This window comes from Diabrotica virgifera, chromosome 5 (assembly GCF_917563875.1).
Source record: "Diabrotica virgifera virgifera chromosome 5, PGI_DIABVI_V3a".
NCBI lineage: Eukaryota > Metazoa > Arthropoda > Insecta > Coleoptera > Chrysomelidae > Diabrotica > Diabrotica virgifera.
In genome coordinates this window covers 259,601,291-259,624,243 of record NC_065447.1, presented here as the reverse complement: position 1 = coordinate 259,624,243, position 22,953 = coordinate 259,601,291, and the positions used below count along the sequence as shown (strand labels likewise).

General features: G+C 29.5%; 1 protein-coding gene across 1 annotated transcript; it reads left to right on the top strand.

Moving 5' to 3' along the window:
• Positions 1-1,910: 1,910 nt before the first annotated feature.
• On the top strand, positions 1,911-20,403 carry LOC114329033 (uncharacterized). The gene is made up of 4 exons (XM_050651169.1): positions 1,911-2,061; positions 5,041-5,071; positions 17,075-17,144; positions 20,182-20,403. Exons 1-4 carry the CDS (start codon positions 2,022-2,024, stop codon positions 20,347-20,349), a joined length of 309 nt encoding a protein of 102 aa, XP_050507126.1. The 5' UTR covers positions 1,911-2,021; the 3' UTR covers positions 20,350-20,403.
• Positions 20,404-22,953: the final 2,550 nt, after the last annotated feature.

Below are 22,953 nucleotides of genomic sequence, written 5' to 3'. Positions count from 1 at the left end.
TTGGATTGACATGAAATTTGGCATACGTATAGCATACATGTCAAAGAAAAAAAGTGATATTGTGCCGATATGTGCTTTTGCCCTGGGGGTGACTTTCACCCCATATTGGGTGTGAAAGAATATATGTCCAAAATAAGTCCGGAAATGGGTAAACTGACTAATTTTAAGTAACTTTTGGTCTATAGAGCTTTTTCGCCAAGTCAACACTTTTCGAGTTATTTGCGAGAGAATATGTTCATTTTTCAACAAAATAACCACATTTTTAGACGGTTTTTCGCAAATAACTCAAAAAGTAAATATTTTTTCGAAAAAAACATTCTTAGCAAAAATATTGCATATAGAAAGTAAAAAAAATGGTGTACGCGTTAGGTCTCTGGATCTCGTAGAATCAGAGTTATAGCCAATGATAAATAGATTCATATTCACCAAATTTTAAATAGAATATTTGGACTTGAAATATCCAAAAAATTAAGAACTTTTTGGGGAAAACCCAACATAACTTTTTAAAGTGTTTAAAAGAAGCTTTATTCCTGTTTGTACAAAAAGTTTCTAGCATTAAATTTAAGCAAGTTACGCTCAAAATAAAGTTGGTTTCTTTTGTTTTTGCAAAAAAAAATCGGGAAGACCACCCCCTAATTAGCAACTTAAATGAAATTAATCGTTACCGCTCCACAAATTATTTTACTTATGTTGTGTTTATATGATCTGTAAGTTTTATCGATTCAAAGGGCTTATTTTTGAAAAAATTAGGTTTCAAAATAAAATATTTAAAAATTTAAGTTTTGAAAAATATTTTTTTTTCAAAATAACTTAAAAATTGTTAAAGATACCAAAAATCTCGAAAAACAAAAAAGGCAGATTTGCTTTTCTGAATATCATGTATTTTTTTGTTTTTCTGTTAGACAAAAATTGATTAAGATTTGGTGTTTTTAAATGTGCATACATTCGTGATCAGTGACTCGTTCAACCCCTTTTAACTACAGCCCTTTCAATAATAAGGACTTTGAACCGATGAAACTTACAGATCGTATAAATAATATATACACGAGTCAAGAAACTTGTGAAGTCGTAACGATTAAGTTCATTTATGATACTAATTAGGGGGTGATTTTTTAGATTTTTTTATCAAAACCAAAAGGGACTAAATTTATTTTGAGCGTAACTTATTTAATTTTGATGTTAGACATTTTTTTTATAAAACAAAAATGAAGCTTTTTAAACACTTTAAATAAGTTTTAATGAATTTCCCCGAAATGTGCTTAATTTGGGGTTATATCACGTTAAAGTATTCCATTTGGAATTTGACGAATATGAACCTATTTTTCTTTAGCTATAACTCTGCTTCTACTAGGTGTAGAGACGTGATATATTATACACCATTTTTTTAAATTTTTTACAGGCTATATTTTCGCTATGAATGTTTTTTCGACAAAATACTTACTATTTGAGCTATTTACGAAAAATGTCTAAAAGCGTGGTTATTTTGTTGAAAAAATGAACATATTCACTGCCAAATAACTCGAAAAGTATTGACTTAGTGAAAAGCTCTATAGAAGAAAAGTTACTTAAAATTAGCCAGTTTATCTATTTCCTGACTTTCTTTGGACGAATATTTTTTCACTCCCAAGAGGGGGTGAAAACCACCCCCTGGGCAAAAGCACATATCGGCACAATATCACTTTTTCTCTTTGACTTGTTAGCTATGTGTATGCCAAATTTCTTGTCAATCCAAGCGGTTCTTTAAAATTTAGAGGTTTTGCAATATGTTACCGTTAAAGAACGGACTATAAGTTTCATTTTGATTTTTATTGATCATTGTGTTAAATATTTTACTTATCTTAAAAGTCTTAATTTTATTAAAATATCTTATTCAATGTTATCTAAGTAGATCGAGTAGGTAAATTTGGAAATATTGTGGGGAATATTCTCAGTAAATAATTTTTGAATTCAAGTGGTCTGATTTCTTTATTATATAAAGTCACACCACCAGTTCATATCACTTTACAATATAATTTACAAACATGAAGACTTCCATTGTTTTAGCTATTTTAGCTTGCGTCGGTAAGTAGAATTCTTAGATTATTTTACTATTGTTTGTGATTGGTAGAATTTTCCATCTTTATTTATCATTTTATTGCGTCTTATTTTTCTGCCGTGCTAGGCCCAAAGGCGGTAACTAAAATTTTAAAAAATGGTGGCAAAATCTATTTTAAAATTGAATGCTACAATTTTGGCCCGTTAGGGATTTATGGACTAGCTAATAGATTTAATGCATGGATATATGCCCCAGTTTATTAAGGAAACCATTAATTATATTTTAAAACAATAAGTTGTATATAAAAAGAGGTAGATACCGCTAAACCGTTTTATCAAAACTTACTATAATACTAAGCCTATTAGCGGTATGTGGTTTACATTTGTGATTGATATGAAATAAAAAGCTTTTCTGTGTATTAAAGTTTATTAAATTGAAAGTATTAAAGTACTATTAAATGTTATTATTTTGTTGAGCCACGATATGACAACAACAAATTGACAATATTTAGTTGTCGTTATATCTGTTTTCTTTCAAGAGTCAATAAATACATATTGGTTCATTAATAATAATGTTCCATTTGTGATTAAATATAGACAATTAAATAGACAACCGAACAAGATACCTTGTGTCTGGTACATACCGAAAAACCTATTTAGTATTACAATGGTATTACCTCATAATTAACATTTTTTATAAAATCTTTTATAGTGCGTCTAATAATTTAGGCGAAACTGTACTTATACTAGGAAAAAACAGAATCTCTTTAGATTGTTATCTGCTGATGTTAAGCGTTTTAAAGGATTCTTGAACTGTGAGTGTGATTGTAAACCATACTTTTCACTTTCTATTTTCAGCTATTATATTCTTAGCGACAGAGGTTCGCTATTTATTTACGACATGTTATGATAGAGCTTTAACCTTTAACTAAACTACCCGCGCATCAAGTTATAACATAACTACACGCGCGGCGTACTTTATACGCCACAAGAAAATACACTTAAAAACAGCGGATTTGTTTACTTTTTTTTGAAAAAATATACTTAGTCGTTTGTTATAAACCTTATTCGGCATCAGTGAATACTTAAAGTTCCTTCTCAGTAAGCCAATTGTGATTTATAACTGGAATCATGGAATAACTGGATTCCATGATAAATAAAATTACTAATAAAATGTTTTTTGAAGTGTGATTTTTTACAGGAGAAAAAGTATTGTTACCTGTTGTAAAAAATACCATTACTTAATGTAATTAGGGCAAATTTTAACATTTTATTAGTTGTATTGTACAAACTAGTTATATGTTATGATTAAAATATGATCACATTGTCTTTTACCTATTTATAATAGCATTGTATAACTAGACTACTAGATATTGTCTAGTTAAACAATGATAACAGCTTGTATTTAAACAAAAAAAAATGAAATCAATGGAACTGCTAATCCCATGTACGATCAACAAAGGGTTAATTACAGAAAACTTTAAGTATGAAACAAACCTTGCGCCTGTACAGGCTGAACATAATTTTTTTTCACCTCTTGTAATTACTTTACAATAAATTGTCCTCTTTCTATAATATTGCCTTCAGTGGTTTCACCTCGTGTTTCACAACTCTTACTCGACTCTACTTGATTTTCTAAAAAAACAAAATATTTTAAGTCTCTTTTTCTAAAAATGCTTGTGAACAGCGTGTGGATATATTATTAAGTTTTTAAAACCTAATTAAAAAAAAATAATATTTTTAAATGTGAAAATCTCTTACTGCATAATTCAAGATATAAATCATCCACTTGGAGCAGTCATATTGTTTAGGACAACATAATTGGTTAATCCTTGTAACACTATAAACAAAAATGAAAATACATTTCAATAGATATAATAATCTCGAAACGTTCTCATCATCCTCGCTAATTATTTCTTTTACTAACACAACTGTTTTAACTAACACAATAATTTAACCTTGTAAAGTTAGGCCGAATTTACTTCGTAATACTAAGGCGATTTGACGGTTTCTAAATGTAGGCGTAGCATTCTTTAAAGTAGATTAGCGGTAAGTACAATATGCTAAGGTATATGGACGGCAAGTGTAGCAGATACTGTCAAAACGCCATAGTATTTAACATTTACCGCCAAATGGCTTAGTATTTTAACTGAAAATTGTAGATACCGCTAACAAAATTGCAATTTTATTTAAAATATAATGCTTTTACAACTCCAAAGACTTTATAAATATATACTAAATTCTATATTCTACCTAAAAATACAAAAATCTTATTTTCGATAAAAAATCAGTTACCGCCTTTGGGCTTAGAACGGCAGTTTTACCCTAAAGCAATATTAGGTTATGTCCAAATTCTCTCCCTCTCTCTTTCTCTCTTTCTCTCTCTCTCTCTCTCTCTCTCGTTCCAATGACACTATAGCCCAAATGAGCCGTAGGCTCCACCAAACTCTGCCTCCAACCTTGCCAGTTCCTCGCCGATCTTATCCAGGTTGTTCACTTCACTTCAAGCAAGCGCCTCGTCCACTTATGACTTAACGACCACTTACGTAGCCGCGACTAGCAGCTTTTCGTGCCCTCCGAAGCACGGTGGCAAATAAACTGACTACAACTGCGCTATAGAACCAGCGCTCTTTAGCTTGTTAGTAACATAAGTCAGTAACATAATCACAGCCCTACTGCTGTCATCTACAGTTTCAATTTCGTCCTTTAATGAAACTTGGCATATGTTTTCCCAAGTTCTTGACTTTATTAAGTTTTTTGTCTTTCAAATATTTATCTCTAGTCTGGTCTCTTTTACATCTGTTTGCAATTAATATGAATATATGTATTTCTGCCACCTGCTTTATATACCTCTTTCAAATATAAAAATATTTTATATTGGGAGTTTCCGAGGAAGTCAAAATGGCAAATAGGTAAAAAATATTTTTAATTCAAATTGTAGGTTACTCTCATTAAATAAAGTAGTTAACATCTTTTTCTTCCATACTAAAACAATTTTATTTCTAGGTTTAACCGTCAGCGCTCCCCCAAAGAACGAGTAAGTAACAGCGAATAATTTTTTTTTTTTTTATAAAATTATGTTGAGCTGATAAGGGTTTTTAATCAGGATATCGATAAGACTTAAAAGTCTTCGATAAGACTTCATATTTTTTTTTTAATTTTATCTGATGGCAACACTCGTCTGCAAAAGTTTATTAATTGATTAGATTAATTATAAATAATATCTAATATTCAAAAGATAGCACATCAATAATACTTACCTCTTACCTAACATCATTTAGTGCTCAAGGGCACATTTCAAAATGTGTCAGTTGACTATAAATTTTTATAATTAGTAATTGTGAGGTGGTGCCTAAAGGTCGTTATATCCCCTTTGAATGTTGTGTTGGTTAAAGGCCAATAATGCTTTTCTTCTACTGTTTTAACTATGTATATACCCATATTCATTTTTAAATATATCGAGTTTCATAAATGTTTGTATATGAGCTGTTTTTGTTAAGTATCATATAGTAAAATAATAATATTATTATAAACAAGCTGAAAATGCGAGAATTATGATAACTAAAACTTTGTTAATTTACGTATTTTAATTCATAATATGGAAAATTGCTATATGAAAAGTTATTAAGAATTAAAAAATATGTTTTAATGTGCAATTATACCATTCTAATTTAAATGTTGTGAACTATATATAAAGGTAATTTACTCTTGATCGAAATTCATATTTTTTATTTACCTCGTATAAAATTAATAAAATTTGAGATATGATGGTTGCATCATAAACTTATCTATATAACAAATGAAGTATCCAGAGCTATGGAAGGAGGCAAGGGTGTGTCCGATATTTAAGGCTGGGGTGAAGTCAGAAATAGAAAACTATAGAGCTGTCTCTATTTTACCTAATTTTTCAAAGGTTTTCGAAATCGTATTATATAATAGGATCTTATCTTCTGTTCAACTTTATATTTCATCTTGTCAGCATGATTTTGTTAATGAAAGATCAACTGTAACCAACTTGGTTTATTTTACCCAATATGTTTCTGAAGTTATTGACGATAATGGCCAAGTTGATGATATATATACCGATTTTTCGAAGGCTTTTGACAGACTTGATCATGTTGAAGCTTTCAACATTTGGTTTTACTGACGGTGCTCTTTTATTGTTAAAATCGTATCTTCAGGGAAGGATGCAGTTTGTAGCATATAATGGTTATGTCTCAGAAAAATATCTTGCTGCGTCTGGTGTGTCTCAAGGTTCCAATCTCGGTCCATTGTTCTTTCTACTATTTATTAATGACCTTCTTGAAAATATTTCATGCGAAAAACTGGGCTTTGCTGACGATTTGAAAATATTTTCTACTATTAGGGAGCTGGATGATTGTAACCAACTTCAGCAGAATATAGAAATATTGGAAAATTGGTGCAACAGCAACAAATTACAACTTAACACAAAAAAATGTAAAGTAGTCACTTTTTCTAGGAAATCAAGTTTATTTGTATTTAACTATAATAGTTGTCACGATAGAATATTAGAAAGACAGAACACGGTTAAGGATTTGAGTGTAATTTTTGACACAAAACTCACTTTTGTGGAACATATGTGTGTTAAAGTTTCTGAAGCGTTGAAGGCTTATGGGTTTTTAATTCGCAATTGTAAGTCATTTAATAATATAAAGTCATTAACATTGCTATATTATACTTATGTCCGCTCTAAACTTGAATATGCCAGTATTGTATGGAGTCCTTTCTATGATTGTCATAACATTGCAATTGAAAGCGTTCAGAGAACATTTCTAAAATTTTTAATGTTTAAAGTAAATGGTCTTTATCCGGCTAGAGGTGTAGATAATAATTACTTGTGTGATCGTTTTAGTATGTGTAGTTTAGAATTAAGAAGAAAAGTTGCATCTTTAATTTTTTTGTACAAACTTGTTAATAATGCAATTGATTGTATTTCAATATTAGAAAACATTAATTTTAATATTCGAAGGTCAAATTTAAGAACAAATGTATTATTTAGGTGTACAAGAGCTCGTACAAATATTCTCTGTAAGGCTCCTATTAATGTAATGTGTAGAAATTTTAATGTTATTGGTAAGCATTGTGACATTTTTTCATGTTCTCAAAGGGACTTTATAAAATTAGCTATAGAGTGTCTGAAATAAGCACTAATTTTTTTTTATTAATTTATTTTCTTTTTCTGTTTGAATTTCTATTAATTTTTAGTATAACTTGTATTATTAATGTAATTTTTTTGGTACTACTGCTTAAATCTTTATCTTACCTATAATAGGTGTTATAAATTATGTAATATTTTTATCATTTTCCTGTAAATGGGAAACTGTTGGGCAATAAAGCTATTATTATTATTATTATCATAAATCTTAGACCATGAAGAGCTTTTTATGAAGAATAACTTTTCTTCGTCAAATCAAAAATAAAAGAGTTATAAATAAAAATGTTGTTGGTATCCATAATTTAAGAAAAATCTTCAAATATTTTTTTCCATTAGAAGGATGTAATTGCACATATGAGACCATAATTTTTTATTCCAAACAACATTTCATACAGTCGGTTCGCTAAACTCAGACACAACTTGCTAGTGATTTTAGTCAGTAATTTTACCAATTTGGCAAAAAAAACTAAATAGTTAATAATTACTAAATAGCATTTTGAAGAGAGCGAAACACATTTCTGAGAACTGGTGTTTGGATCTTGATTCTATTCAGAAAATTTTTCCCATCCCGAAATAGTGGATGTGTGAGTTATTCGTAAGGGGATTTTTCCACATTCTCTATTTCATTTGTTAATTTAATTACTAAATAATTAGTAATTTGCCAATTTTGGTAAAATTGGCAAAAAACAAAAAAATTACCTACTAAAATCACTAGCCAGTTGTGTCTGAGTTTAGCGAACCGACTATAATACCAATTTTCGTTTCATAACAACTGGAACAGTCCATTTATCATTAGGTACTCCCATTAAAGGGGAGGCCGTATACTCGTATAAACCTTTTTAAAATTGATAATAATTTATTGCTTTCAAAATATACTCAAATTGTATTTTTGAACATCGTATTTATTTTATATAATAATTAAATTCTATATCAAATGTCATTAATATTTTTTTAATACTTTATTTAAAATTTAATTTGACATTGACGAAGTGTCAAATTCAAATAATGTAAATAACCTATGTTTGTTTAACAAATTCAGATTAAAAAACTAGCCTACTTACTAGCAACGATTTCAGCTGACGTTTAGTGTGTCGGCAGAAAATAAAAGGATTGTTACGTCACATTTTAGAATTTGAGGTCGATTATCTCAAAGACGGCTAGAGATATCGAAACGCCGTGTTCAGATTTGGATTCAGAAGACAAAAATGCATAAGAATCTATCGATAAATCTGCTCTAAATATTGCAGGTGCGGCAACGCAATATTACACAGACTTTGCGAATTTATAAACGAAAAATTTTCGTTGAAAATAACTTTTTATAATACCACGTTTTTATTAGGTATTTATAGGACACAATATAAAAAAGTATTATAAAAACAATTATTTTTAAAATCTAGTGCGCCCGAGCCTCCTGGGTGAATCCACCTGGGCCACTAGACAATATCGATGGCTAAGAGGACAATATATTTTATTTTATTTATTTTATGTACGGTTTGTTACGGATAACGCAAACTTTTAAATTGATTTTATTGAAAACATCAATTTTGGACACACAATATTTGTCCTTTTAGCCATCGATATTGGATGTTAGGTATGGAGATAAGCTCTTAGACAATGGAAGAAGAAGTGCAATGGAATGGGACTATCGATAGGAGATGCGATACTCTAGAGATTGCACTATGCAGATGACCAAATTGTAATTGTACAGGACAACGAAGATCTGGAATATATGGTAAGGAAACTAATAGAGGAATATAGAAAATGGGGCCAGGAGGTGAATATAAAAAAAAACACAAAATCTATGCGTAGGACTAGTCTAAGAGGTAGTGAACCCTTCGACTAACGGTCGTCCTGTAAGGCTAGAAATTTGTCTAGTGATAATTCATAGCACACCAAGGCTAAAAACCATGACCTGGCAGGCCTCAGCGGTGCACGTGTATCTACCAGGTGAATCGAAAAGTGCAAATTTAGGGAGTAAAATAAACTTTCTCCTGTAAGGATTAAATTTAAGTATGTGTTTGAGTAAGTCATTTAGAAGAAATGTGTACAATGACAGGCGATTCTGAAGAGCATAAGACCTTGCCAGGCGAGGGGAAAGATTAGGGGTTTTTCCTAAAATTATTCTTTTTGCATCGAACAATTTTTTTTAGGTTTTTTGAATCATTCCAAACAAAAAAGGTCTTTAGTGATTTTTCTGGTAAGTAAATAGTTTTTGTTATACAGTATGTCCCTGTAAGTTGTATCCATATGGAAAACTTTTTTATTATTAATTTTACGAAAAAAACTTATTCTTTATAAAAAGCTCTGCATGGTCCAAAACCTAAGATTTAACCATCAAATATCAAATTTTTTTAATATTATACGAGGTATGTCAAAAAGTTTGAATTTCACTCAGGAGTAAAGTAGCTTTATTTTTCACAATATTGAAAATTGCTATTATGAAAAGTTGTTTGGAATTAAAAACTGTATTCTCGTATGCAATTACATCCTTCTAATTGAATTTTTTTTTTTTTTGAAAAATTATGGATAAATAACATTATTTTCAGTTATTTTAATTCAGATAACTCTTTTATTATTAATTTTACGAAAAAAGTGATTCTCAATAAAAAGTTCTGCATGGTCTAAAATCTAATATACAACCATCTTTTGTCAAATTTTATCAATTTTATACGAGGTATGTAAATATGAATTTCGCTTAAGAGTAAAATACGTTTATTTTTCACAATATCGAAAATTGTTATTAAGAAAAGTTATTTAGAATTAAAAACTATGTTTCAGTATGTAATTACATCCTTCTAATTGAAATATTCTGAACTATAAAGGTACTTTACTTTTGATCTTTTATCTTTTTTGACATACCTCGTATAAAATTAATAAAATTTGATATAAGATGGTTGTATTTTAAGTTTTAGACCATCCAGAACTTTTTATTAAGAAACACTTTTTTTCGTAAAATTAATAATAAAAGAGTTACTAGAATTCAAATAACTGAAAAAATAATGAGAGATCCATAATTTCTCAAATTTTTTTTTTGTTTGAAGGATGTAATTGCATATTAGAATATAGTTTTTAATTCCAAACAACTTTTCATAATAGCAATTTCCAATATTACGAAAAATAATGCTACTTTACTCTTGAGTGAAATTCAAACTTTTGACATACCTCGTATAATATTAAAAAAAAAATGATATTTGATGGTTAAATCATAGGTTTTGGACCATGCAGACTTTTTATAAAGAATAACTTTTTTCCGTAAAATTAATAATAAAAAAGTTTTCCATATGGATACAACTTACAGGGACATACTGTATAAGCGATTGAAATTTTGAAAATTGCGAAATCGGACATCTTTAACCCTAAATCGGACATTTATCTAAAAATTTCAATGTTGCCAAGGTACGCAGATATTCTTTAAACATTGATTGATGAAATCCCGAAGAGTTTTTTGCAATAAAATGTCGAAAACCCCTTTGTTTTTTTAATTGCTAATCAAGCGGGCGCGACACTATAGTATAAGTGAGGACGTTTGAGTTTGCATAAATTCATTATCTCGAGAATGGGGAAATTTCAAGAGAAATCCTCAGACAGGTCGATTTTTATTTTTGAATTAGGACTTTTTGGCATATACATAATACCAGTGACGTCATCCATCTGGGCGTGATGACGTAATCGATGATTTTTTTAAATAAGAATAGGGGTTGTGTGAGAGCTCATTTGAAAGGTTATTTAATTCTCTAGTCAGTAATATAAACATTAACACAATTATTTATACAGGGTGTACAAAAAAATGTTTCTTCTATTTGTCAAATTTAATCAAAGTTAATTTAATAAAAAAATTTTTATTGTACACCCTATATAAATAATTATGTTAATGTTTATATTACTGGATAGAGAATTAAATACCCTTTCAAATGAGCTATTACACAACCCCTACTCTCATTTAAAAAAATCATCGATTACGTCATCACGCTCAGATGGATGACGTCACTAGTATTATATATATGCCAAAATGTCCTAATTTAAAAATAAAACTCGACCTGTTTAAGGATTTCTCTTGAAATTTGCCTATTCTCGAGATAAAGAATTTAAGCCAACTCAAACGTCCTCACTTATACTACAGTGTCGCGCCCGCTTGATTAGCAATTAAAAAACAAAGGGGTTTCCGATATCTTATTGCAAAAAACTCTTTGGGATTTCATCAATCAATGTTTAAAGTATATCTACCTACCTTGGCAACTTTGAAATTTTTAGATAAATGTCCGATTTAGGGTTAAAAATGGCCGATTTCTCAATTTTCAAAATTTTCAATCGCTTATATAACAAAAACTATTAACTTATAGTCCATTCTTTCACGGTTTTTGCTCTAAATTTTAAAGAACCGCTTGGATTGACATGAAATTTGACATACGTATAGCTTACATGTCAAAGAAAAAAAGTGATATTGTGCCGATGTGTGCTTTTGCCCTGGGGGTGACTTTCACCCCCTCTTGGGGGTGAAAAAATATATGTCCAAAATAAGTCCGGAAATGGGTAAACTGACTAATTTTAAGTAACTTTTATTCTATAGAGCTTTTTCGCCAAGTCAACACTTTTCGAGTTATTTGCAAGTGAACATGTTCATTTTTCAACAAAATAACCACATTTTTAGACGGTTTTTCGCAAATAACTCAGAAAGTAAGTATTTTGTTGAAAGAAACGTTCTTAGTAAATATATAGCCTATAAAAAAGCAAAAAAAATGGTTTACGCGTTAGGTCTCTGGATCTCGCAGAACCAGAGTTATAGCCAATGAAATATATATTCATATTCACCAAATTTCAAATAAAATATTTCGACGAGAAATATTCAAAAAATTAAGCACTTTTTGGGGAAAATCTATTATAACTTTTTTAAAGAGTTTAAAAAAAGGTTTATTTCTGTTTTTACAAAAAACTTTTCTAGCATTAAATTTAAGCAAGTTACGCTCAAAATAAAGTTGATCCCTTTTGTTTTTGCAAAAAAAAAATCGGGAAGACCACCCCCTAATTAGCAACTTAAATTAAATTAATCGTTACCGCTCCACAAATTATTTTACTTATGTTGTGTTTATATGATCTGTAAGTTTCATCGATTCAAAGTACTTATTTTTGAAAAAAATTGGTTTCAAAGTAAAATTTTTAAAAATTTAAATTTTGAAAAATATGTTTTTTTTCAAAATAACTTAAAAATTGTTAGAGATACCAAAAATCTCGAAAAACAAAAAAAGTTAGATTTGCTTTTCTGAATATCATGTATTTTTTTGTTTTTCTGTCAGACAAAAATTGACTAAGATTTGATGTTTCTAAATTTGCATACATTCGTGATCAGTGACTCGTTTAACCCTTTTTAACTACAGCCCTTTCAATAATAAGGACTTTGAACCGGTGAAACTTACAGATCATATAAAAAATATATACATGAGTCAAGAAACTTGTGAAGTCGTAACGATTAAGTTCATTTAAGATACTAATTAGGGGGTGATTTTCTCGATTTTTTTACCAAAACCAAAAGGGACTAACTTTATTTTGAGCGTAACTTGTTTAATTTTAATGCTAGAAATTTTTTTTATAAAACAAAAATGAAGCTTTCTTTAAACACTTTAAATAATTTGTATTGAGTTTTCCCCGAAATGTGCTTCATTTTTGGTTATTTCACGTTAAAGTATTCCATTTGGAATTTGACGAATATGAACCTATTTTTCATTAGCTATAACTCCGCTTCTACTAAGTGTAGAGACGTGATATATACACCATTTTTTTAAATTTTTTGCAGGATATATTTTTGCTGAGAATGTTTTTTCGACAAAATACTTACTATTTGAGTTATTTGCGAAAAACCGTCTAAAAGCGTGGTTATTTTGTTGAAAAAATGAACATATTCACTGCCAAATAACTCGAAAAGTATTGACTTAGTGAAAAAACTATGTAGAACAAAAAATACTTAAAATTAGCCAGTTTATCCATTTCCTGACTTTCTTTGGACGAATAACTTTTCACCCCCAAGAGGGGGTGAAAACCACCCCCAGGGCAAAAGCACATATCGGCACAATATCACTTTTTTTCTTTGACTTGTTAGCTATGTGTATGCCAAATTTCATGTCAATCCAAGCGGTTCTTTAAAATTTAGAGGTTTTGCAATATTTTACCGTTAATGAACGGACTATTAAGAGAAAAATCACTAAAGACCTTTTCTGTTTGGAATAATTCAAAAAACTTAAAAAAAATTTGTTCGATGCAAAAAACAATAATTTTAGGAAAAACCCCTAATCTTTCCCATCGCCTGGCAAGGTCATATGCTCTTCAGAATCGCCTGTCATTGTACACATTTCTTCTAAATGACTTACTCAAACACATACTTAAATTTAAACCTTACAGGAGAAAGTTTATTTTACCTCCTAAATTTGCACTTTTCGATTCACCTGGTAGATACACGTGCACCGCTGATGCCTGCCAGGTCATGGTTTTTAGCCTTGGTGTGCTATGGATTATCACTAGAAAAATTTCTAGCCTTACAGGACGACCGTTAGTCGGAGGGTTCACTAGCTCTTAGACAAGACGGGAAAAACAGAGAACCTGAACCTGGAACAGGAGATAATTCCAAGCTACAATGAATACGTAATATATCTGGGAATAAAACTAACTAGTACATGACGAAATGAAGAAAATATTAAGGAAAGGATAGTAAAGGGAAAACAGGTGATAGGAGCCCTGAATTCGGTACTGTGGCAAAAAAATATAAGAACAGAAAATAAAAAATGAATTTACAACACAATATTAAAACCAGTGTTAACCTATGGAGCTGAAGTCTCGCAATTAATCAACAAGCACAAAGATAAATTACTAGCCACTGAGATGGATTTTTGGAGAAGGTTAGCAAGAAGATCTAGACTAGACCACATAAGAAACGACGACATTAGACAACAAATGGAAATAGAAAGGACAATCATAGATGACATCGAAAGACAACAGCTAGTTTGGTACGGACAAGTAAGACGAATGGACGAAAGGAAAATCCCCAAAAAGTGTTAGAATGGACCCCACAGAAAAACGAAAACGAAGAAGACCAGCAACTACCTGGATAAAGGGCAACTCGAAGGCGATGTCTGAAAGAAATCTAAGAGAGGAAGACCGCCACAATAGAAAGGAGTGGAGTTTAGGAACGGAAAGGCGTAGAATGCGATAAAACCGATATAATATACACGGTGAGTCAAAACTATAAGGACATAGACTAAGGACAGGTTATTTGGACCAAAATATGGCTATTGGGCCAAATATGCCTTAATAAAATGTTGCTGATAAAAAAGATACAGGGTGTTAAATTTAATTTTTGTTTTTCGTTTTTTGCTAATAGTTTCCCTGTATATTTATAAATTGCTATCAAAATTGGCACAGAGGCATAATCTTAGACAAGAAATAGTATTTTATCTACAATTTTACGTTTTGTCATAAAGGGCGCCACGTGGATCATTCCGGATGAACAAATTGAGTCTAAACTTTTTCTGATGAAACTTTTTAGTAATTTTTATTAGAAAATATGACGTAAACATCATTTTTACGTAAAATTGGTACTCTTGTTTAAACATGATAAATTCAACCGTTTTCGATAAAAACGCAGTCGAGCTGCTTAGAGTCTTAAAAAAGGATTTCAAATATTATTTCATTTAAGAAAAGTATGCTTTTGACTGTCAGATAATTGTTGTTGGTAAATGTCATTTGTTCAGAGTAAATTATTTTTGATGTGACAGTGTAGTGTAGTGTTGCATTTTTAAAAGTAATCATTACTTTTTTAATTGAAATTCAGTTGCAAATTTGTTTATTAGTTTGGTATTTGATATCCCCTTCTGGGTTCCTGAAATCTTCAATTGCGTTTTTATCGAAAACGGTTGAATTTACCATGTTTAAACAAGAGTACCAGTTTTAACTATTTATAATGGGAAATAAGCCACAATATTAGTAAAAAATGATTTTTATTAACGTTTCGACGCCCAAATCGGGTGCCGTTGTCAAAATACAAAATACTATTAACATAAACAAAAATGTTGTTGCTTATTAAAAAAATTCTTCTAATAATTTATTTAATTTGACTCATTTATATCGGCAATTCAGATACATATGATACATTTTAAAGTAGAAGACTTTAAAATGATATTGCCAATATTTATGAGTTGCGTTCCTGGGACGACTTTACTGAAAGATGGTTCATTCGATTACATGAAATCAACCCAAACTCAAGAATATCCGTCACAAAAAAATCATGTGATCAAAGCATGTGATCTGTTTTTAAAAAGACAACCATATGCAACGGTGACATTAAAATTCTCGCGTTAGAGATCTCATAGTAAATCACGAGGGAAAACCAGGAAAAACCTCGTGATACTATCCCGACATCATAAGTATTTGCTCTTACATTTAATTTACTCTCAAAATTAATACCAAATTCTGACTTTACTATAATTTTGTTTAAATTATAAATAATATCAATAATACATGGATATATAAGTAATACTAAAATATAAAATATGTACTAATTCGACTATTGACTTACTAATTGTGGTATTTTCTTTCTATTGACTTCCTCTTTCAGTATGGGTATCCACACCCTACTGCATTCCACCGAGGAATTTGCGACACAATTGGTTTCGTTTAGCATAATTAGAGCCGCTTCTTTGATTTTTCTCTTTTTACTATCTGTTTCTTTCAGGACTATACTTGATCTCTCCACTGAACTCTATGTTCATTATCCCATGAACTATCTTTCAGTAAAGTCGTCCCAGGAACGCAACTCATAAATATTGGCAATATCATTTTAAAGTCTTCTACTTTAAAATGTATCATATGTATCTTAATTGCCGATATAAATGAGTCAAATTAAATAAATTATTGGAAGAATTTTTTTACTAAGCAACAACATTTTTGTTTATGTTAATAGTATTTTGTATTTTGACAACGGCACCCGATTTGGGCGTCGAAACGTTAATAAAAATCATTTTTTAATAATATTGTGGCTTATTTCTCCTTATAAATAGTTAAAATTGTAAAAATGCCACAAAAAAATAGCTTCAGAACAACATTAAGAGTACCAATTTTACGTAAAAATGATGTTTACGTCATATTTTCTAATAAAAATTACTAAAAAGTTTCATCACAAAAAGTTTAGACTCAATTTGATCATCAGGAATGATCCACGTGGCGCCCTCTATGACAAAACCTAAAATTGTAGATAAAATACTATTTCTTGTCTAAGATTATGCCTCTGTGCCAATTTTGATAGCAATTTATAAATATACAGGGAAACTATTAGCAAAAAACGAAAAACAAAAATTAACTTTAACACCCTGTATCTTTTTTCTCAGCTCTCTTTTTTCTCTAACATTTTATTAAGGCATATTTGGCCCAATAACCATATTTTGGTCCAAATAACCTGTCCTTAGTCTATGTCCCTATAGTTATGACTCACCCTGTATATATAGGTATGGAGATAAATACTTGGCGTATAAGTTCTAGTGGAACAGTAATAAAATAACTATGATTTTTTGGAATAATATAATTCAATGCATCCATGTAAAAGCTGTTGAATATTCCATTGTCATATAGTTCTGAGCTGTTTTAAATTGATTACAAAATTTTTCCCGGAGAAAGTGACAACAAACAAGTATATCAAAAGTATATCAAAAAATATTTCGATAAAATATGTGTACTGTAGTAAGAACGATCGCCATCATTTAACATTTATACAATAGTTTTGTTACAATATCGATCTTCCAACGCAGACAATACATATAAATATATAAACACACCTATAAATAAAAAAGAAATAAATTTTAATAATTAAAGCTTTAATTTTTTCAGCGTCCTGTGTGATGGCTGCGTAGCATTGACACAAGTGATCCAGGACCACTTAGAACAAGACTTGCCATTGGTAAGCTTTTTGAGTAATATTCACCTGTTTCTGTCTAGCAAATTGCATTTAGTAGTCGCCCTTTTAAACACTACTTGTAAATTAATAGAAGAGTTTATAATATATTACTCTTGTTAAACAGATACAATACATTTAATTTTCGATTAGAAATAGGCCACCGAAGAAATCGCTAAAATCGGCAACATTGATTTGATTATGAGAATAAGTTGCATTGCCACTGTTAGGCTATTGATTATGTACTATAGAAAGGAACTACAACGCTAACGGGGTTTTATTACTTCATATGGTCAATGAATCTCTATATATGAAAAAACCGCGGAGTGCTACCATTTAAAGGGGTGCGTTTTTGAGAAATGGGTGAATTAGTCCCTGGGCACAGGTTACCTTAGGGTAAGTTCTATGCACTTTTGGTACAAACACGTCTACATAAAAATTGTACCTGGTTAAATTTCCTATCTAAATATAACTTTTTAAAGTCAAAGATACTTTTTTTTTTACAAAAATATATTCAAAAGAAAAAGCCCAAAGAAACCCAAAAGAAAGAAATTTTGTTTTTTGTCCCATAACTTTTGTCCACGGGGATATAGGTATAGCCATTGCTTCACAGAAAAAAAACTTAAATATTTTCTCTTTAAAATGATGCTTAGTAGAGGTCGTTAGGATTTACAGTTTTCGCAATATGATTTTTCAAAATTCGACACTCACAGCAATATTGGGCAATTTTCCTTGTTATTTCGCAGATATTTTTCTGTAACTTTTTCTACGCAACTTTAGGCATATGCAATGGTACATGTAAGAGGAATATAAATCAATTACCTTTAAAATGTTCTACTGAATAATGTTGTACGACTTCTTTTAAAGAGGTTATCTTTTTCAAGATTTTATACTTTTAACAAGTTTTTATATTTTTTACGATTATTTTTTAAATTTCCCATTATAACTTTTTTTCTTCTACATTTAGGTATATATTATATAATAAAAAAGAAATCTTATTCTATTTACTTTAAAATGGTGTATTATAAAAAATTCTAGGATTATTTTTGAATAAGCTATGCTTTTTCAAAATATAATAAGTACTTGCAACGATTTTTGATTTTAGGATTATTTTTTAAATTTCTCCTTATAACTTTTTTATGTGATTGTGTGTTATGATTGAATCTTATTTTTTATAGGTAATACTTTGGATCCACTTGACTCGGCCGGGCAAACTTCAAAATATGGATTAATTCTAATATTTACTGTCAAAGCTCCTGCACCACAAGCTTTGCTTGAAAAAAATAGCATGTAAATGTACCAAAGGGTGTACAAAAAACTGCGGTTGTAGGAAGATAGGAATTAGTTTTTCAATATTCTGCAAAGGGTGCATGTGCATGGGTACTAATTGTGGGACTCTAAGATAACTGATGTGTCAGAGGAAGATATTGAAGCTAATGCTAACGAAGAGATGGACTTTGATTTTGAAATTTTTTAAATGTCAACGTTTAAATAATTTTAACTAAAGTGATGTTTTCTAAGACTAATGTTTATGTAATTTTTGTAAAAGAAATAATTTTAAATAATACAGGTAAAAAAATATCAAAGAATCACTCGGTTTCCATTATTTAAATATAGATGATACACCATTTTAAAGAACAGAAAATAAGCCCTCTTTATTCAGCAATATATAGTATATTCATGTACAAGAAAAAAAAAAGTTGTAATGAGAAATTTAAAAAATAATCCTAAAATCAAAAATCGTTGCAAGTACTTATTACATTTTGAAAAATAATATCTTATTCAAAAATAATCCTCGTATTTTTTGTAATACAAAATTTTAAAGTAAACAAAATAAGCTTTTTTTATTATATAATATAATATATACCTAAATGTAGAAGAAAAAAAGTTATAATGAGAAATTTCAAAAATAATCGTAAAAAATGTAAAAAATAATATTTTTTTATATTAGGTATTATATATTATATAATATAATATTATATTATATATACTATATATAATATAATATTATATAATATATTATATATACTATATATAATATAATATTATATAATATACAATATATCATATAATAATATAATTTTATTTTTATATTATATTATAAAAAATCGTTAAAAGTATAAAACTTTGAAAAACCATAATCTCTTTAAAAAAAGTCGTACAACGTTAGACAGTAGACCATTTGAAAGCTAATTGATTTCATTACGTGTACCATTTCATATACCTAAAGTTACGTGGAAAAAAGTTACAGAACAATATTTGCGAAATTACAAGGAAAATTGCCCAAAATTGCTGTGAGTGGTGAACTTTGAAAAATCATATTTTGAAAAGTATAAATCCTAATTACCTCTACTACACAAAATTTTAAAGAAGAAATATGTAGATTTTTTTTCTGTAAAGCAATGTCTATACCTATATCCTCGTGGACAAAAGTTATGGGACAAAAAACAAAATTTTTTTCTTTTGGGTTTCTTTGTGCTTTTTCATTTGAATATATTTTTGTAAAAAAAAGTATCATTGACTTTAAAAAGCGATATTTAGATAGGAAATTTAACCAGGAACAATTTTTATGTAGGTATGTTTATACCAAAAGTGCATAGAACTCACCCTAATGTAACCTGTGCCCAGGGACTAATTCACCCATTTCTCAAAAACGCACCCCTTTAAATGGTAGCACTCCGTGGTTTTTTCATATATAGGTGTCCATTGACCATATGAAATAATAAAATCCCGTTAACGTTGTAGTTCCTTTTAGCTATCTTATTTTGAATATAATCAATAGCCTAGTAGAATGATGAATGACTGAATGAATCGCGCCAATCAAGTGCATTAGAATTTCTGCATAAATTTTTTATAAACGGGGACGACGATCATGGACGACGACGTATATGTAATATGATATTTTTTGACACCGATTTTTTGTCACAACTCGTTATTTTAAAAATGTCGTCTATAGACTCTGTGTCACATTACTTCAATGGAAATTAGAGTCTCTAAACGTTCTGTCCATCAACGTGTTAATAAACGTTTATTTTTCTTACAGGACGAACTTGAAGAAATAGTAAGGGAAGGGTGCAGTGCATTACCAGATCCACTTGCAGATATATGCAAGAATAAACTGATTCCAGCAGTCTACAACATATACCACCGATTTGAGGACGCCTCGCCTGTAGAAATATGCACAGTTTTAGACTTATGTGAGACAAATTAATATGAAAGTCAGAATAAACTCAAAAGTTTAAAATAAATTTTTGAACAAAAATTATTTTCTTTTTTATTAATTTTTTTCTTCTTTCTCTTCTTCTAATGGTGTGTGACGATAATATAATTTTATCGTCTAGAGTAGGCCAATGAATTAAGTAAAACGTGTTTTTGTGCCGTCTTGGACGATATAAAAGTCGAAACGAAAAGCCTAGTTGATTATTATTCTTGGAGCGTTGGTCGAAGAATAATAAACAACAGCGAGGTATAAGAGGTGGGTATATGTAGGTAGTATTTTCCGACCATTTTCCGCTGTCGTTTTGGCGAGCTGAGCAAATCCGACAGTTTTCCTCTTACCTATCCCTTTACCTATCCTTATAAGAGCGGTGATCGTATATCCCTATTATGTCTTTTTCAGCTGGCGAGCTGAGCGAGATTCCCGTTTTTCCCTTTCCTTATACATTCATGTCGTATTAACAAAAGCAATTCCTATTTCACGCGATCGTCAAATTCGGATATTCATGTACACAATAATGTCACATCGCCCCGAACAGAAAGCTCGATGCGTAGATTTACTCCGGGCTAATTAACAAAATTCATGGAAAAGTTATTTACCAGCAATTTTATTGCTGGAATCGAATTATAAGATCCTATATATTAATAATATTGGTATGCAAAGTCCGTAGATAGTGTGCTACTTTTCTTATAAACAAAATGGCGCCGGCAAATCGTATTTTTTTCAATTATTGCTCTTTAACTCCGAAGATTTTAACTTAACAACAAAAACACCCAAATAAAAATTCACCGCAATTAAATTCTACATAGAGATATGGTTTTTCCGATTTGCTCCGACGAAAATTTTACTCGGAAAATGTGGGTTTTCCCAACAAAATCTCAAAATCTCAAATAAATTTTTTGGGCCAGTAATTATTTATCAATAATTATATAGCTTAGTGAAATAAAAGCTTTCTTGGTATAGATAATAAATTCAGAAACCGGTGAAAATGAAACGAATATTTTAGCAACAATTCAATTGTTAATTAACAATTTACAGTCGCAATAACAACCAAAATAATCATGAGACATTGATCAAACTTAGAATGATTATAAAGGTGTGATGCCTATTTAATATTTTGTCGACATAATATAAATTTTTCATTTTTTTGCATAATCTTTAAATCTTTAAAAAAAAAATTGTTATAAAAAAATTAACATTTCTTAGAAATTATTTATTATATTCTAATTTTATAAAATACTTAAAATGGGTATTTCATAGGTCTTGAAAATGAATGCTTTAAAAAAAATTTCCAACCATTTGCAAAAAAATTATGAAACAGCAAAATAAATATACGATTTATCCGTTGTTTATGATTTGTTTTAATTGTTTCAAAGCTTAAAAGTGAGTCTATGGTACAATCTAATTACTCACAAAGAATGTCAAAAATTAGTGCAATGGTTATATTTTAATCAAAGATTAAAAATACTTTTTTTTTGTAATTTTTAGCGCAAAAGTAGGCCTGATACAGAGTCAGAGTTAAAATGTTCACTCGAAGCGACTGACACGCAGCATACCTTATTTATAAAAGTAAACGTCTCGCGCGGCCGTTCGTCGATCAGAGTGAAAATTTTAGCTACAGTACTGTATTATTCTACTTTCGCGGGTGTAAATTACAAAAAAATATATTTATAATCTTTAATTAAAATATAGCCATTAAACTTATAATCGATATTTTTTTGTAAATAATTAGCTTGTACTTTAAACTCACTTCTACGCTTTGAACGAATTAAAACATCGTAGTAATTGTATGTTTACTTTGCTGTTTAATTTTTTTTGCAAGTCGTTGCAAAAAAGTTTTAAAGCATTCGTTTTCAAGAGATTTGAAATACGCATTTTAGCTATGTTTTAAAATTAAAATATAGTAAAAACTGTCTGAGAAACGTTAATTTGTTTATAACTATTTTTTTAAACATTTAAAGATTATGCAAAAAAATAAAAAATTTATATTTTGTCGACAAAATGTTAAATAGGCATTTCATCTTTAAAAGATTTCAAAGTTTGATCAGTGTATCTTAATTATTTTGGTTATTATTGCGACCGTAAATTATTAATTAACAATTGAATTGTTGCTAAAATATTCGTTTAATTTGCATCAGCTTCTGGAACTATAATCTAAACAAGGAAGGATTTTAATTCACCAAATTATCTAATTATTGGTAGATAATTACTTATCTAAAACTTTATTTGAAAATTAAAGATTTTGTTGGGAAAACCCACATTTTCCGAGAAAAATTTTCATCGGAGCAGATCGGGAAAAACACATCTCTATGCAGAATTTAATCACGGTGAATTTTTATTCGGGTGTTTTTGTTGTAAAATTAAAATCTTCGGAGTTATACAGCAATAATTGAAAAAAATACGATTTTCGGGCGCCATTTTGTTTATAAAAAAAGTAGCACACTATCTGAGGACTTTGCATACCTATATTATTAATATATAGGATCTTATAATTCGATTCCAGCAATATAATTGCTGGTAGATAACTTTTCCCAAAAATGGCCTATTCTCCGATAATCAGCCCAGACTAATTATAAATATATTTTATTAACGAAATTA

What these genes read in the sequence shown, in the direction of transcription:
- LOC114329033 (XM_050651169.1), top strand. Translation starts at nt 2,022, where the DNA reads ATGAAGACTTCCATTGTTTTAGCTATTTTAGCTTGCGTCG. An exon ending in AGCGCTCCCCCAAAGAACGA is followed by an intron (nt 5,072 to 17,074) that starts GTAAGTAACAGC and finishes TAATTTTTTCAG; the next exon opens with CGTCCTGTGTGATGGCTGCG. An exon ending in TAGAACAAGACTTGCCATTG is followed by an intron (nt 17,145 to 20,181) that starts GTAAGCTTTTTG and finishes TTTTTCTTACAG; the next exon opens with GACGAACTTGAAGAAATAGT.